At 43.8% G+C, this 15,808-nt stretch overlaps 1 protein-coding gene across 1 annotated transcript in view; it reads right to left on the minus strand.

The window, feature by feature from the left end:
- The window catches only part of LOC137380324 (PWWP domain-containing DNA repair factor 4-like), a 30,557-nt gene extending 26,343 nt beyond the window's left edge, over window positions 1-4,214 (minus strand). Inside the window, exon 1 of the mRNA XM_068052256.1 lies at window positions 3,845-4,214. Within this exon, the coding sequence (XP_067908357.1) occupies window positions 3,845-4,214 (370 nt within the window). The remainder of the gene's footprint in view (window positions 1-3,844) is intronic.
- Between the last annotated feature and the right edge of the window lie 11,594 nt (window positions 4,215-15,808).

Genomic DNA, 15,808 nt, shown 5'->3' on the forward strand with positions numbered 1-15,808 from the left:
ATTTCCCTTTGAGTGCTTTAAATAACCACTCGTATCAATTAAATTGTGCTTATCGATTCCAATTTCTTATGCCCAGATTGGTGGTACTGCATTTTTTTACATTAAAGACAGAAGTGCTTGCAACTATCACTCCTTCTCCAGCACTTTGTCTCATTGATAAAAATGCTGTGACATTTGATGTCTGCAATTAAGTTCTTAAATTCTTAAAGCTGCTGGATCTCTTGCTGTGGCATCAGTTCTCATGTGGCCTTGGAATCCACTGTCACCTGCTTAACAAAAAACAGAAAGAATCCATTGTGGCTCTGCTCCTGAGCCCAATGGGTTAATTTGTCCAATTATATAGCTGGGTGGCACAGTGGTTAGCACCGCAGCCTCACAACTCCAGCGACCCAGGTTCAGTTCTGGGTACTGCTTGTGCGGAGTTTGCAAGTTCTCCCTGTGACCACGTGGGTTTCTGCCAGGTGCTCCAGTTTCCTCCCACAGCCAAAGATTTGCAGGTTGATAAGTAAATTGGCCATTGTAAATTGCCCCTAGTGTAGGTAGGAGAATGGTGGGGATGTGGTAGGGAATATGGGATTAATGAGGATTAGTATAAATGGGTGGTTGTTGGTCGGCACAGACTCGGTGGGCTGAAGGGCCTGTTTCAGTGCTGTATCTCTAAATTAAATAAATATCTGTCAATTTAGAGATTTAATAATGTCCAATATATATAAATTTTACCCTCAGCAATGCAAAAATTGTGTGGTGGATTAAATGGAAAAACAATAGCTGCAGCAGGGTTAATTTCTTTGTTTGTCTCCAAGGGGGCGGAGCAAAACATTCTCAGCTGCGTCACTTTACGTAACCTTTTTGTCTGATCGAAAAGAACTACTGTCCATTTTAAACTTTTTTTTTTCAATCCTTTTGGTATCCTTAGGGTTTGCAAACAACAAAATCATTATTAACATTATCAACTTCAAAGGAAAGCATCTCCATCAGGAAAGACGGCATTTTAGATCAAACTGCAATTGTTTCCAAATTTTTTGCATCTTTTGTAAGAGGTTTCTAATGCCAGGATTTTTTTTTATAATAAAGATGATTCCAAATTCCAATTCACTGCAATAAATATTTAAAAATCAAAACTGCCAATGTTATATGAACGAGTCTTATGTCCGGAACTGAAGACTCCTCCAAAACTTGACATAATAAACTTGAAAGTTCATTGTGGCCAGAAATGAAATTTCCAGTTTTTCAACTTAACACAGACTTATTAACTTATAATACTTATTAACTACACACAGAACAGAATAGCACATGCTTTTTTTAAAGATAGGTAAATTACGTCATTTTTCTTGTACTTTCTTCAAGCACCTTTTCAAATGACTAATAAAACCAAAAACTAAAGAAAAAGTTATTTAACATTCTTAAAACAAAAGATTTAATACCAGCTTCTTAAACAAACTTTAAACAGACAGAATTTTTCCTACATCTCCTTTGTTTATCCTTCTCTCCCTTAAACCAATATCCAATTCCTGTCATTTGCTACTTAAAACAGTCAATAAAACATGCCTTTAATTTAAACTCCAAAAAAAAAGATTTTAAACTGGAACTCCAATTAAAGCAGTGTTTTAAACTACAAATTGGATTTCTGCCAGACATCTTCAGACCTTCAAGGCTGAAGCTTATCTCTTAGAAAATTGTTCATTGCAAAACCAACTTTTAAAATAAAAATAAAACTTTAACTTAAAATATAATTCAATTTTATATCCCATTCCTGGGTGCACAATCTTAAATTGAAATGAATACACTCAACAATCACTTTTCACACTCATTCAATTCCAAACAACTTAGAAAATTGATTCCTGTAATGGATTATGAATTCAAAGTACCAAAATCTCTGTCAAATTCCCTGTCCCGATGCCAAGGAACACACACAGGTTCAACAAGTTCACAACCAAAACATGACTCAAGGTTCCCACGAAATATACGCGTGTAAAAATAGAAAAAGTAACAGACTCATGCTTTCATCATTAAGGCCAGACAATAAAGAGTTAACGACAATTAGTTCCACAGAACACAGGCTGCAAATCCCAAGGACATTCAATTTTTTCGTGGAAGCTTCCAACATTCACACATTCGAATCAAAAGACACAGTAACTTGTTTTTACTCACTTGAAATTTCATTAAAACATAGTCTTTTTATGTCACTCTGCCATAAACTTTGTCATGGAGTCCTTTGGCCGTATCTGCCAAGTTGGCCCAATTAAAATTGTCATTGTCATCATCCTCCCTATCCACAAAAGTGCATATTATCCCCTCTGTGCTGAGAGTTGAGACTGTAGTTTATATGTCTCCTCCTGACATTTGGTATGATCTGCTGATGGTACACCCGCTCCTTCTGTAAACGGTGCAGAACTGTCATTGCGGTCTGTAAGTCAGAGCATTTCTGTTCCGCTCCTGTGAGCTGTTCCTTTGCCTTGTCTGCTCCCCTCTCAGCCTTACTGCGACTGCACTCAGCCTTTTCAGCTTGAGACTGGAATTGGATGAAATGCACTACCTGTGCTGAACTGTTTCTGCCTTCAGGGCCCTATCATGCCACTCATTCTTTTCTTTTTCTGACTTTTGCAACTCCTGCTTCAATCTTTCAACTTCACTCTGCACCACCTGTGCTGTACTAACTGACTCTGCCTTCAGGGCCCTATCAGGTGCCCGTTTGGCTTGGTGGGTACGTTGATCCTCCCAGTGCTGTACCCCAACGGACGCCTGGCCCGTCTACTGTTTAACTGCCACTTGCCCTTCAAATATTTCCAATGCTCCAACTCCCACTCTGGCCTGGCCAGGGCCATAATTACTCAAAGGTTCACCAATCCGATCTGTCAGACTCGTAACTTTGTTTATAATTTAGTTCAAACTCAGCGAGGCTATTCAAAATAACTTGAAATAGCACTACAACCGAGCCCCACGTTGGGCGCCAATTATGTTGTACCCAACACGCACTCTACTCTTAAAGAATCCACGGAATCCGATTGGTGAAAGGTATATCAATATTTTATTCACACACTAAATCATCAAGTACAAGCTCTCACTACTTGTACAGTATACTACCCGTCAAGACACGAGGTGATCAGTCTCGGACTTGCGGCTGCTCTTCTGTTCTCTGAGCCCCTGGCTCAGGGTATCTTCTCGAGTGTTCTTCCCTGGGGTTCTCGTACCTTCCCTGGTTTCAGTCAGGGGTTAAATCTTGTTTCTAAGACCCGCCCCTCTTACTTACTCATAGAGGTCTGGTATAATGACATAATAGTAATTCCTTATTTGGCTCAGTGAGAACCTGTTCAAAACTTCAGTTTCCCATTGTCTATTATGAGCTTAATCATATCTGGTGTCCATGACAACTCCCTATATCTGCTAAGTGCAAGGACTGTGTCTGGGATCCTCCTCAACATCTTTACTATATTATCTACAATTCCTCGGCCATCTGTGTGCTGTGGCCTCTTTACCCATCCTCCCTATGCTTTAACACACTGTTCATTGTTGTGTGACTAGCCCCTTTGTTTTAACTAAGTTCTTATGTGTTTTTGCTATATGTGTTTTTACTTTGTGTTTTTACTGGGTCTACACTGTGAACAGGTGTGGCCTAGTTTGGCCTCTTCGCAACATTGAATAAAGGGAAGGGAAAGGTGGGCACGCAACTAGCCTGGGAAATTTTTTAGAAGAAGGAATCAAGAAGGTTGCCAAAATGCCATCTTCAGAGAAATTCGAAGAAACTTGTTGCAACAGCATGAAGGTACTCAATGACTTGGACCCGCAAACAATGAGTGAACATTCTGACAACATAGTGTTGCAGTACTCTCATTGCTTTGCTTACGGTTTGAAAGTGGAGATCGTATCTGTTTGGTCGAATTGCAAAGACACAGCCCTCTTCCAGTCACAAAGTGAATTATTTTCCAATCACCAGTGCCAGCAGAGTCAGGGTCGGCTGAAGCATATGCTGTGTTCAGACACTGGCAATCGAGTGCCACTTTCTGACACTGGCAATCCAGTGCCACATTCCAACACTGGTAATCCAGTGCCACGTTCAGACACTTGCGATCGAGTGCTGCATTCAGACACTGGCGATCGAGTGCTGCATTCAGACATTGATGATCCAGTGCCACCTTCCAATACTGGAGACCCAGTGCCACGTTCGCACACTGATGATCCAGTACTGCGTTCAGACATTGGCAATCCAGTGCCATGATCAGGTGCTGGTAATCCAGTGCCTCAAAGAGTTTAAGGATTCAGTGAGAATAGTGCCCTGGAACTGCTACGGCTTGTGTTAAATTTTCTGTAATGTATCAAAGCAAAACATCAGGTCAAGAAAGCTATACTTTATAAAAGAGCACAAATTCTGAGTGGTCACTTGAGACTGGGTGGTTGATCTTGTGGCATTGCCAACCTGGCCACGTTTCCAGACTACAGAATCTCTCACGCACTTGCCTGTGATCAACCAGAGGGTCTTTTTCCTGTCTGTCATTGTTTATAAAACTCCCATATTGTTGAAGGCATGAAGTAATACTGGCTTTTTCCTTTTGAAAAGGCCTTGCATCATGTCACAATAAAAGATTTGGACAAAATCTCAAGAGTATGAACAGCATTTATGGCGATGAAGACCAAGAGGAAATGGGTAGAATTAATTTATCACCCCTTCACCAAGTCAGGAGTGTGATGGAATACTCTCCACTTGCCTGGATAATTGCGGCTCTAATAACACTCAATATGCTCGACATCATCTAGGACAAAGCAGCCCACTTGATTGGAACCCCATCCATCACCTTCAACATTCACTCTGTTCACCAACAACGCACAGTGGCAGCAGTGTAAACCATCCACCAGATTCTCTGCAGCAACTCACCAAGGCTCCTTCGACAGCACCTTCCAAACCCGCGACCTCTACCACCTAGAAGAACAAGGGCAGCAGATGCATGGAAACATCACCACTTGCAAGTTCCCCTCCAAGCCGCACACCATCCTGACTTGGAAATATATTGTCGTTCCTTCATTGCCACTGGGTCAAAATCCTGGAACTCCCAAGCTAATAGCAATGTGAACAACCTGGGCTGGGTGGCAATGGAGGTTGATCTCATGACATAGCCAGTCTAACTATGTGTCTAGACTACAGAATCTCTCAGGCACTATCCAGGAGACCTGAGGTTGTGGAATTAATAGGGGATCAAAATATGGCTCACAAGTCTGTGTCTTCCGGACTAGTTTGAAGAGAAATTTCCCAGATTTTTCCCCAAATTAGCCTGCCCTTTTTAAATCAGTTTTTCCGCCGCTCCCAAAAGATCACGATTCTGGATGTGGTGGGGTGTGTATACACTGTGGTACACAAGGCATAAAAATTGTGTCGGACAGACTGGAGAGACCAGAAGGCTTTTTCCTGTCTGTCATTGTATATTTGTAAAAGTCATATGTGGCTGAGGACCAATCGTGGCTAACTAGAGGAGTTAAAGATAGTATTAGATTAAAGGAAGAGGCTTATAATATTGCCAAAGAGTAGTAAACCTGAGAATTGGGAGGATTTTAGAATTCAGCAAAGGAGGACCAAAAGATTGATAAGTAAAGCAAAATGAGTTTATGAGAGCAGACTAGTGTCACGGAACCGTATTTTTTTTCTCCTCGGATTAAAACAGTGTGCCTTTAAGACTCTGTTCAAAACAGTGGGCCTTTAAGGCAGGGAGAGAAGTTTTGGATTTCTGGGGCACAGTGTGCCACAGCTGCACTTTGTTACCCTGGCAATACAGGAGAGAGAGGCCATATGGCATAATGTTTCGATTTGACTGTGTGTAAAACTGGCAAAAGCCAGTCTGAAACAGTATTGTTTTAAGAGAGAATTTCCAGCGAGGCGTGCTACTTAAGAACTGTCTTTTTTCTCTCAGCAAAAATTCTACAGGGAGCTACAGGCTGAGTTGATTGCCTGTTGGGAAGGAAAAGAGCCCTTTCTTTTAAGAGACCATTTGTATTGCTGAAGGTAGTAAAACTCCTTTTCTTTACTTCCAAGCCAGGAAATATTTGCTTCAAGTTTGAATCTCTTGACTGATTATATTTTCTGGAATTCGCCAGTGTTTGATGCCTGCTGCAGCCGAAGTGTTTGAATGCCTATTAGGAACAGACCATTTCATAAAATCTCATTGAAACATTGGCAACGCAGCAGCCAATTTGTGCACAGCAAACTCCCACAAACAGCAATAAGAAATTACCAGAAAATCTCCTTTCGTGATGTTGGTTGAGGGATAAATATTAGCCGGGATATTGGAGTCTCTTCTGTTCTTCAAAAAATTGGCAAGTCATGCTGCAGCTGTACAGAACCTTAGTTAGGCCACACTTTGAATATTGTGTGCAATTCTGGTCACCACACTACCAGAAGGATGTGGAGGCTTTGGAGAGGGTACAGAAGAGGTTTACCAGCATATTGCCTGGTCTAGAGGGTATTAGCTATGAGGAGAGGTTAGATAAACTCGGATTGTTTTCACTGGAATGACGGAGGTGGAGGGGCGACATGATAGAGGTTTACAAAGTTATGAGTGGCATGGACAGAGTGGATAGTCAGAAGCTTTTTACCAGGGTGGAAGAGACAGTTACTAGGGGACATAGGTTTAAGGTGCGAGGGGCAAAGTTTAGAGGGGATGTGCGAGGCAAGTTCTTTACACAGAGGGTGATGAGTGCCTGGAACTTGCTGCCGGGGGAGGTGGTGGAAGCAGGTACGATAGCGGTGTTTAAGAGGCATCTTGACAAATACGTGAATAGGATGGGAATAGAGGGATACGGACCCCGGAAGTGCAGAAGGTTTTAGTTCAGACAGGCATCAGGATCAGCACAGGCTTGGAGGGCCGAATGGCCTGTTCCTGTGCTGTACTGTTCTTTGAAACCTACAAAATACTTAAAGGGATAGACAGGGTAGAAGCAGCTGGGATGTTTCCCCTGGTTGGGGAATCTAGAACCAGGGGACACAGTTTCCAAATAAGGGGAAAGCCATTTAGGACTGAGAAAAGGAGAAATTTCTTTACTCAGAGGGTTGTGAATCTTTGGAATTCTCTACTCCAGAGGGCTGTGGAAGCTCAGTCATTGAGTATGTTTAAAGCAGAGATTGACAGATTTCTAAATACAAATGACATAAGGGAATATGAGGATAGTGTGAGAAAAAGGCATTGAAGTGGACGATCAGCCACGATCGTATTGAATGACGGGGCAGGCTCGTTGGGCTGAATGGCCTACTCCTGCTATGTTCCTCAATCCACGTGGAGATTTCGAGTAGCCTTTGATTATTTTCACATTAGAATATCTCATCCATCAGGAACATGACCCACAAAAATTTACTTATTTATTCTTAAGAAACAGTTAATTCTTTAAAAACACCACTTTTGAAACCGGTTAACCGTGATTTTTGAGTGTATGTGTGTGAATGGGGGAGTTAAATTAAAATCAGAAGTTATAAGGTCTTTATCTTAATAGTGTTTAAGATTTAGTTTGAATAAATAGTTAATTTGTTGTTGTCTAAAGATACCTGGTTTGTTCTGTATTATTCCGGGGGTTACTAGAGTGTTTATTTGGCTGTTTTCCAGTTGGGTGGGAAAACTTTAATAATATGCTATGACCTTTGGAGTGATGGGACTGAACTGACAGTGTGTTGTTCCCGCCACAGTCGTAACAAATTAATTGGGGGCTCGTCCGGGATCAGAATCAGATTAATTGGGGGGGCTCACGTTTGTAATCATATTAATTAATCATCTCTGGGATAACACATAAATTGGAGTCTTGCGTCTGGCATCATATTAATTGCTCTCTCGTCTGAGATCATATTTATTGGAGACTCAATTGTCGGGATCCAAATCTACGGCAATTATGAAAAAAATAAAAGGAACCAGGTTTCTTGTGTAATAAGGTACAGTCTATATCATCAGAATGGCATTAGTCTGTCACCCCCATAAACCCGAGAAGGATAGAAACTGGGAGAGTGAAAGGAAGGCAAGTATCCAGGTTCAAGAAGGAACAGCTGGGAATGACCCACGATCACCACCTCAGGCCAGAAAGGAAGGTGCTGAGGGTAGAAGTGAGGGTTGCAAGCCGAAGTGTTTTTCTCTGCATTAGCTTTGCATACCCCAACAAGTCCTATGGGTTTATCTCGCTATTTACAGCATTCTGAACGAAGATGATCTGTTTTGTGGCAATGATAAGACTCTGACTGAGAGTATAGCAGACCAGGCTATAGCTTTAACGGCAGCTGTAAAACCAGATACAAAAACTAAAGTGAGTGTAGAGGTTAAGAATAAGATACCCGAAAGTTATAATAAAGTTTCGTTAAAGGGGAAAGTAACTCCATATCCTTTAAGTGAGGCAGGAAAACATATCATTATACTGAGGGACACAGGAGCAACCCAAACACTGTTGCTGGGGAATGACATAACATTTCCACCAGAGAGCGCCTTGAATGCTATGAAGTCAGAGACTTGGGGGGAGATGGGATAGTATGTAAATAAAAAGTGAATGCATGTAAACATGTATTTGGATTAAGATCTGGGAGAAGATGTAGTATAAGGTCTGAAAGAGTTAATGTGGAGAGAGTGTAAAGAATATCTCCTACCATGATGATGTAAGAGATCACATGTGAGATAGACTCGAAGATGGATGCAACGTGGCTTTGGAGGAGTCACACAGACTGGTGTGAAGTGTAAATAGTTACAATATAATAAAGGTTAATGTTTTAACTACTCCAGCACAGACAATGGAGGAGTACATCCAGACCTTGGGTGCTGCACTGTCTCTGACAGTCCACCATTGAGAGATTGGTGGCTCTCCTGGAGAGTCACATCCAGCAGAACACTCAGTGTCTGCAGGAGATTCGTGCAGACTTGCATACACTCGACTTTACCATGCACTCAAGGCAGCAGAGGCAAAGCGAGAGGGGACGTGGGACCTGGAGTCACCAGCAGATTCTCTACTGTCCCAGGTCAGCAGGGAGGCACAAGTGCGCCTTGAAAGGGAGGAGGAGCGGTTGCACCTCCCCCCCCCCCCCCGCCCCCTTCCCACCCCCCTGCAGCTGGGGGCTGTTCGGGTGCTCCTGGGGTGGGCAGCAGTTCCTCTGCCCCTCTGCCAGTGACACCAGATCACCTTTTATCCCTGATGACAGAGGGTGGTACTGGTTCAGTGCAGGAGGCCCTCAGCATGCCAGGGCCCTCCAGACCTCAGGCATCCAGAGGACAACTGCCAAGGTCATCCCTAGCCAAGGGGCAGCAATGTCAGCAGCCTGCTTCCACTTCAGCTGACAGTGCAGGGGGAGCACCGCGTAGGAATGCACACAGAAGAATAAAGAAGAGCAGCTAGAAACATGGGGGATTCATGGGTGAATGTGTCATGTTTCTTAGACCTGGAAGTCACTGAACCAGAGAAACAAGCTACCAAAATTAAGATTGCAATGGGTAGAAAAGGTTTGAAGTGGCTCAATACCTCAGGGTTATCAGATGAAGATCTGAAGGAAATAAAAACAAGAAATGCTGGAACCACTCAGCAGGTCTGGCAGCATCTGTAAAAAGAGAAGCAGAGTTAACGTTTCGGGTCAGTGACCCTTCTTCGGAACCCTGAAGGACCCTGGTAAGATCTGGACATTCCTGGAGCAGCAATTGAAGGTGCAACTAAATTTCTGCATGCATAGGCTTGAGCTTATGACCTACCAGCACAGGCAAGATGAGTCCATTGACCAGTTTGTTGCAAGGTGCCAAGACAAAGCTCAATATTGTGACTTCACAGATACCGAATTGTCAGAACTAGTTGGTAATTTCGTCTACCCCACTAGAGGCTTTTCAAAAAGAGCTGCTAGAAAAGAAGAAAGGGCACACCAAAGATGCACTACTTAATGATGGAAGGAAATTTGAAGCCATCATGGCTGGACACCAACAGTTACAAGTGTTGGGGGTAGCTACAGCAATTGGTATGGTAACCAAGGCTCAGAAGTCCTGACTCGCCCTATTTGCAGTTGTCCGCCGTACCAGGGCCAGTGTAAAGCTTGTGACATGCGAGGATATTGGGCAAGGCAGTGCAGAAGGCCGAGCTCAGATACTGCACACGGAATGGTGGCAGATCACTTGCAGAGAGAGAACGTCTGCAAGACAGGATGGTAAAGGTATGCCAACATAGAATCACAGAATCGTTACAGCGCAGAAGGAGGCCATTCAGCCCATCATATCCGCACTGGCTCTCTGAAAGAACAATTCCCTCAGTTCCATTCCCCTGCCTTCTCCCCAAAACCCTGCACATTCTTCATTTTCATATAACTGTGTAACTTCAATTGAACCTGCCTCCACCACGTTTTCAGGCAGCACATTCCAGACCTTAACCACTAGCTGCATGAAAAGGTTCTTCCTCATGTCACTTTTGTTTATCATACCAAATACTTTAAATCTGTGCCCTCTCGTTCTCAATCCTTTCATGAATGGGAACAGTTTCACTATCTACTCAGTCCAGACCGCTCACGGTTTTGAATAATTCTATCAAATCACCTCTAAGCCTTCTATTCTCCAAGGAAAACAGTCCTATCTTCTCCAATCTATCTTCATAACTGAAATTCCTCATCCCTGGAACCATTCTCATGAATCTTTTCTGTACTGTCTGCAATGCCCCCACATCTTTCCTCAAGTGTGGCGCCCAGAATTGGACGCAATACTTCAGCTGAGGCCGAACTAGTGTCTTATACAAATTCAATATAACTTCCTTGCTCTTGTACTCTATGCCCCTATTAACAAAGCCCAGGATACTGTACGCTTTATAAACTGCTCTCTCAACCTGTCCTGCCACCTTCATGACTTATGCACATATACACCGAGGTCCCTCTGCTCCTGCACCCCTTTTAGAATTGTACCCTTTATTCTATATTGTCTCTCCAAGTTCTTCCTATCAAAATGATCACCTCACATTTCTCTGCATTGAACTTCATCTGCCGCCTGTCTGCCCATTCCACCAACTTGTCTATGTCCTTTTGAAGTTCTACACTATCCTCCTCACAGTTCACAATGCTTCCAAGTTTTATATCATCTGCAAACGTTGAAATTGTGCCCTGTACACCAAGGTCTAGGTCATTAATATATATCGGGAAAAGCAAGGGTCCCAACACTGATCCCTGGGGAACTCCACTACAAACCTTCCAGCCTGGAAAACATCCATTAAACACTACTCTTTGTTTCCTGTCATTCAGCCAATTTCGTATCCATACTGCTACTGTCCCTTTTATTCCATGAGCTACAGGTTTGCTCACAAGTCTGTTGTGTGGCACTCTATCAAATGCCTTTTGAAAGTCCATGTACATTACATCAACAGCATTGCCCTCATCAACCCTCTCCGTTACCTCCTCAAAAAACTCCAGCAAGTTAGTTAAACATGATTTTCCCTTAAGAAATCCATGCTGGCTTTCCTTAATCAACTTACCTAATTGAGTTACCAATCCTCTTCATGTAATTGGTGTGTTTCTGTAAAGTAGAAAACACAATATGGTGGCAGCTGGTGGTGTTTAAAGATTTGAATTGGCGATTTTGCTGAATCTGCAACACTGAACCCCTCCACACACTACAGAATTCCAGTGGAAGTTTGAAGACATAACAAGTACATCTGCAGTACTTACAGCAGCACGGAAGCCTGTGTGTGAGCGATTCTGCAACTGTGTAGCCGTCCAATCCACAGCAAATCCGCGTGGTCTGGACACTGCACCTCGATCCAACAGGTAGGCGGCGGGTCCCAGTAAAACAACTGCAAATCAAGGAGCATCCGTCTGAGTTCAACTACTGCTACAACTTGTACAGGAACAATTGTTAGCGAACCAACTCTGTGAGGTGTGGCACTGGGCACTGCTCCATTAACGGAGCAACCAGATTGGGTGTACGGGGGGGGGGGGGGGGGGGGTGGGTGGGGAGTGGGGGCCAATGTTATTGACAGGGTCAGGCAAAAGAGTCCATCGAGCCACAAACAGCTTGAAGAAGGCTGAAAAAGACCATTAGACAATTTCTTTAGGCGATGGGGCGTCTTCGCGCCGAATTGCAGCTTCATGAGCAGGGCCTAACAAAAGCACAGGATGGCAGCTACAACACCATCGATCCTACGTCCAACACCAGGGTGTGGCCATCCAAGGAACTGCAAGCCAGTGGAGCCACAGAATTAAAGCCCTGAGGAACTGTGCGAGGCTGAATATTTGTTCCTGCCTCAGATATCATTGAAAATCCTGTGAATACTGCCAGGATGAATCCAAAATTCCCATTCCTGAATTGGAAGGCAGCAGACCTCCTTACTGAATTCAATTTGTTCAGGCAACGGATGGAACTATATTTTCTGGACTTGGCTGTCTCCAAGCCAGACAGACAAGCCATCAAAGTAAAAATAGCCACAGGAAACAAAGGTCTCCATAGACTGAACATATCAGGACTGTCAGAAGACAGCCTCAAAGACCCAAGCAAAATATGGTCTACATTTGAAGTCCAGTTAAGAGTTAAGCTTAATTTTCATATACACTATCTCAAATTTATGTCTTTCAGACAGCAACCCAACGAGATAATAGATCAGTTTGTGAGCTGCTGCAGAGGTAAGGGGCGTGATTGTAGCTTTTCAGAGGCAGAACTGGCTGATAGAATCATCGAGCTTGTGATATCTTTTACCCCAATCGAAGTGTTTCAAAAGGATCTTTTGGACCAACCCAAAGGTTACAGCTTGGAAGCATTACTCAAAAGCGGACACAAGTATGAAGGAATCTTTATGGGTAGACAGAGTTTACAGGCTCTGTGCACTACGTCCACTATTGGCACGGTAGACAATTCAAACAAACCTGGTAAGCCATGCAGGCAGTGCAGTCTCATACATTTACCCAGAAATTGTCCAGCTTTCCACAACATATGTAAGGCATGTGGCACCAGAGGAGACTGGAAACTTCAATGCAGGAAGCTGAAGCCAGAACAGGTGGCTTGACACCAGGACAAGCCACAGTTGGATGCAAGATGGGTCCAACAAACAAAAGGCGCGTACCAGATATCATAAACAGCAAATCCATGAAATGACCAGCCAGACTGCATTGGGTGAATGATGAGGATGATCAGAGCATTAACACACACAGTCAGCAGGCATTCCATAAAGTCAACATCACAAACCGTATTGACACTATTGTACCATCCGAAGCCATTGCCACTATTCACATCGCATTCCCACAGAAACCTGGGAAACATACACTGTGGACAAAAATCAATACAGGTGTGAGTGCTAACATTCTTCCACTTCACATACTGAAAAGCATGTACCCACAGAAGTAGAAAGTGATGGCTCAAGCTGTAGTATAATGTAATGTAGGTTGTCGCTAGGTAGATATTTAAATAGATTGCAAGCATCATTTCAGGATGTGTTACAGATTGCACCTAGCCTCGTGTGAGTTGTACTGTAGTGGCAGCCACAGATGATAGACGTTTGTAAATAAACTCCAGTTACCTTAACCCAGATCAATAACTTTATTTGGCACAAAACCCGGATATTACATGGTGGCAGCAGAAAAGTGATCGTAGAGGAGAAGAAATGATAACATCAGTAAAACACCAAAAAAGCAGAAGAAGATGGAAAAGTCATGAACAAAAAACTTTTTCTCTCCCTTTCAGGTGTTAAGGAACACAAACCCCAGCAACTCATGGGCACCAATGCCCCTCCAGATCTTTCTTCCCCTTCCCCCGACCCCATCCCTTCTCCTAACCTCATCCCTTGCCGTGTATTCACAATATTCCCTGACCTTCCCCTCTCTGACGCTGAATGATCTGTACTGAGCATAGGACTCAGTTTTATACCCTTATGCTCCCACCTCAATGAATTTCACGCTTGACATGACGTTGATCTTTTCTTTTGTCACCTTCACCTCCGTGCTCACATCTTTGACCAGGAGTCCTCCCCCTGACCAACAGACCCATTCACCCCACCTCCAGTATTCTCCCTCCACCTGGATCCCTCCCTCTGGCCTCTTACCCGCTTTTGATCTTTTCTTTGAGAACTGTCGGTGAGACATTGGCCGTCTCAATTTCCCCGCTCCCCTCGCTCACTCTAACCTGTCTCCCCCGAATTGGTTGCACTCTGTTCTCTTAGGTCCAAACCTGACATTGTGATCAAATCCACTGACAAGGGTGGTGCTGTTGTTGTCTGGCATACTGACGTCTACCTTGCAGAGGCTGAACGCCAACCCTCAGACACTTCTTCCAACTCCCCCTGGACCATGACCCCACCACAGAACATCAAGCCACTGTCGCAAGGACTGTCACTGACCTCATCTCTTCCGGAGATCTTCCCTCTACAGCTTCCAACCTCATAGTCCTGCAAACCCAGACAGCCCGCTTACCTCCTTCCCAAAATCCACAAACAGGACTGTCCTGGCAGACCCATTGTTTCAGCCTGTTCCAGTCCCCAACCACCATCACCCTCCTCTGCTTGGCTGAACTTGTTCTCACATTGAACAACAACTCCTTCAACTCCACTCACTTCCTTCAAATCAAAGATGTTTCTTTGGGTACCCGCATGGGTCCTAGTTATGCCTGTCTTTTTGTGGAATATGTCAAACATTCCTTGTTTCATTCCTAGTCAGGCCCCCTCCCTCACCTATTTTTCTGGTACATTGATGACTGTATCAGTGCTGCTTCCTGCTCTCGCCCTAAACTGGAAAACTTTATCAACTTAATTACCACCCTTCTCTCAACTTCAGATGGTCCATCTCCGACACTTCCCTTCCTTGACTTCGCTGTCTCCATCTCTGGGGATAGGCTGTCCACTAATGTTCATTATAAGCCCACTGACTCCCATAGCTACCTTGATTACACTTCCTCACACACTGCCATCCTTTTCCTCAACCGAGGATTCCCCCCCGACTGTGGTTGGAAGGGCCCGCGACGATATCCGACCCATTTCCTGCACTTCTGCTCTCATCCCTTCCACTCCCTCCCAGAACTGCGACAAGGTTCCCCTTATCCTCATTTTCCACCCCACCAGCCTCCATATCCAAAAGATCATCCTCCGTCATTTCCGTCACCTCCAGCATGATGCCACCACCAAACACATCTTCCCGTCCGCTCCCGTCAGCATTCCAAAGGGACTGTTCCCTCCACGACACCCTGGTCCACTCCTCCATCAACCCTGACAGCTCTTCTCTTTGCCACGGCACCTTCCATGCAATCGCAGGAGGTGTAATACCAGCCCTTTTACCTCCTCTCTCCTCACCATCCAAGGCCCCAAACGCTCTTTCCAGGTAAAGCAGCGATTTACTTGTACTTCTTTCAATTTAGTATACTGTATTCACTGCTCACAGTGGGAAGACCAAATGCAGATTGGGTGACCACTTGCAGAACACCTCAGCTCGGTCCGTAAGCATAATCCCAAGCTTTTGGTTGCTTGCCATTTTAATTCACCACTTTGTTCCCATGCCCACATTTCTGTCCTTGGCCAGCTGCAGTGTTCCAGTGAACATCAATGCAAGCTCAAGGAACAGCATCTCATTTGCCGTTTAGGCACTCTACAGCCTTCGGGACTCAATATTGAGTTCAATAATTTCAGACCATGAGTCCCATTATTTTTTGTTTATTATTTTTAATCAGTTATTTATTTATTTATATATCCTTTTCAAATGTATTTATTTAATTTTTACCCATGTGCTAGTCTCTAACCTATTTTTCATGTTCTTGCTTTCAGACAGAGCTGTTCATTATTCTGCCATTAGAACTCTATCTGGACTTGTGCTTTGTCTTTCACTACAACTATTTAGCACTCATTTGCATTCTGTTCCATGATATCTGTCATGTAA

Source organism: Heterodontus francisci, chromosome 19 (genome assembly GCF_036365525.1).
Source record: "Heterodontus francisci isolate sHetFra1 chromosome 19, sHetFra1.hap1, whole genome shotgun sequence".
Taxonomy (NCBI): Eukaryota; Metazoa; Chordata; class Chondrichthyes; order Heterodontiformes; family Heterodontidae; genus Heterodontus; species Heterodontus francisci.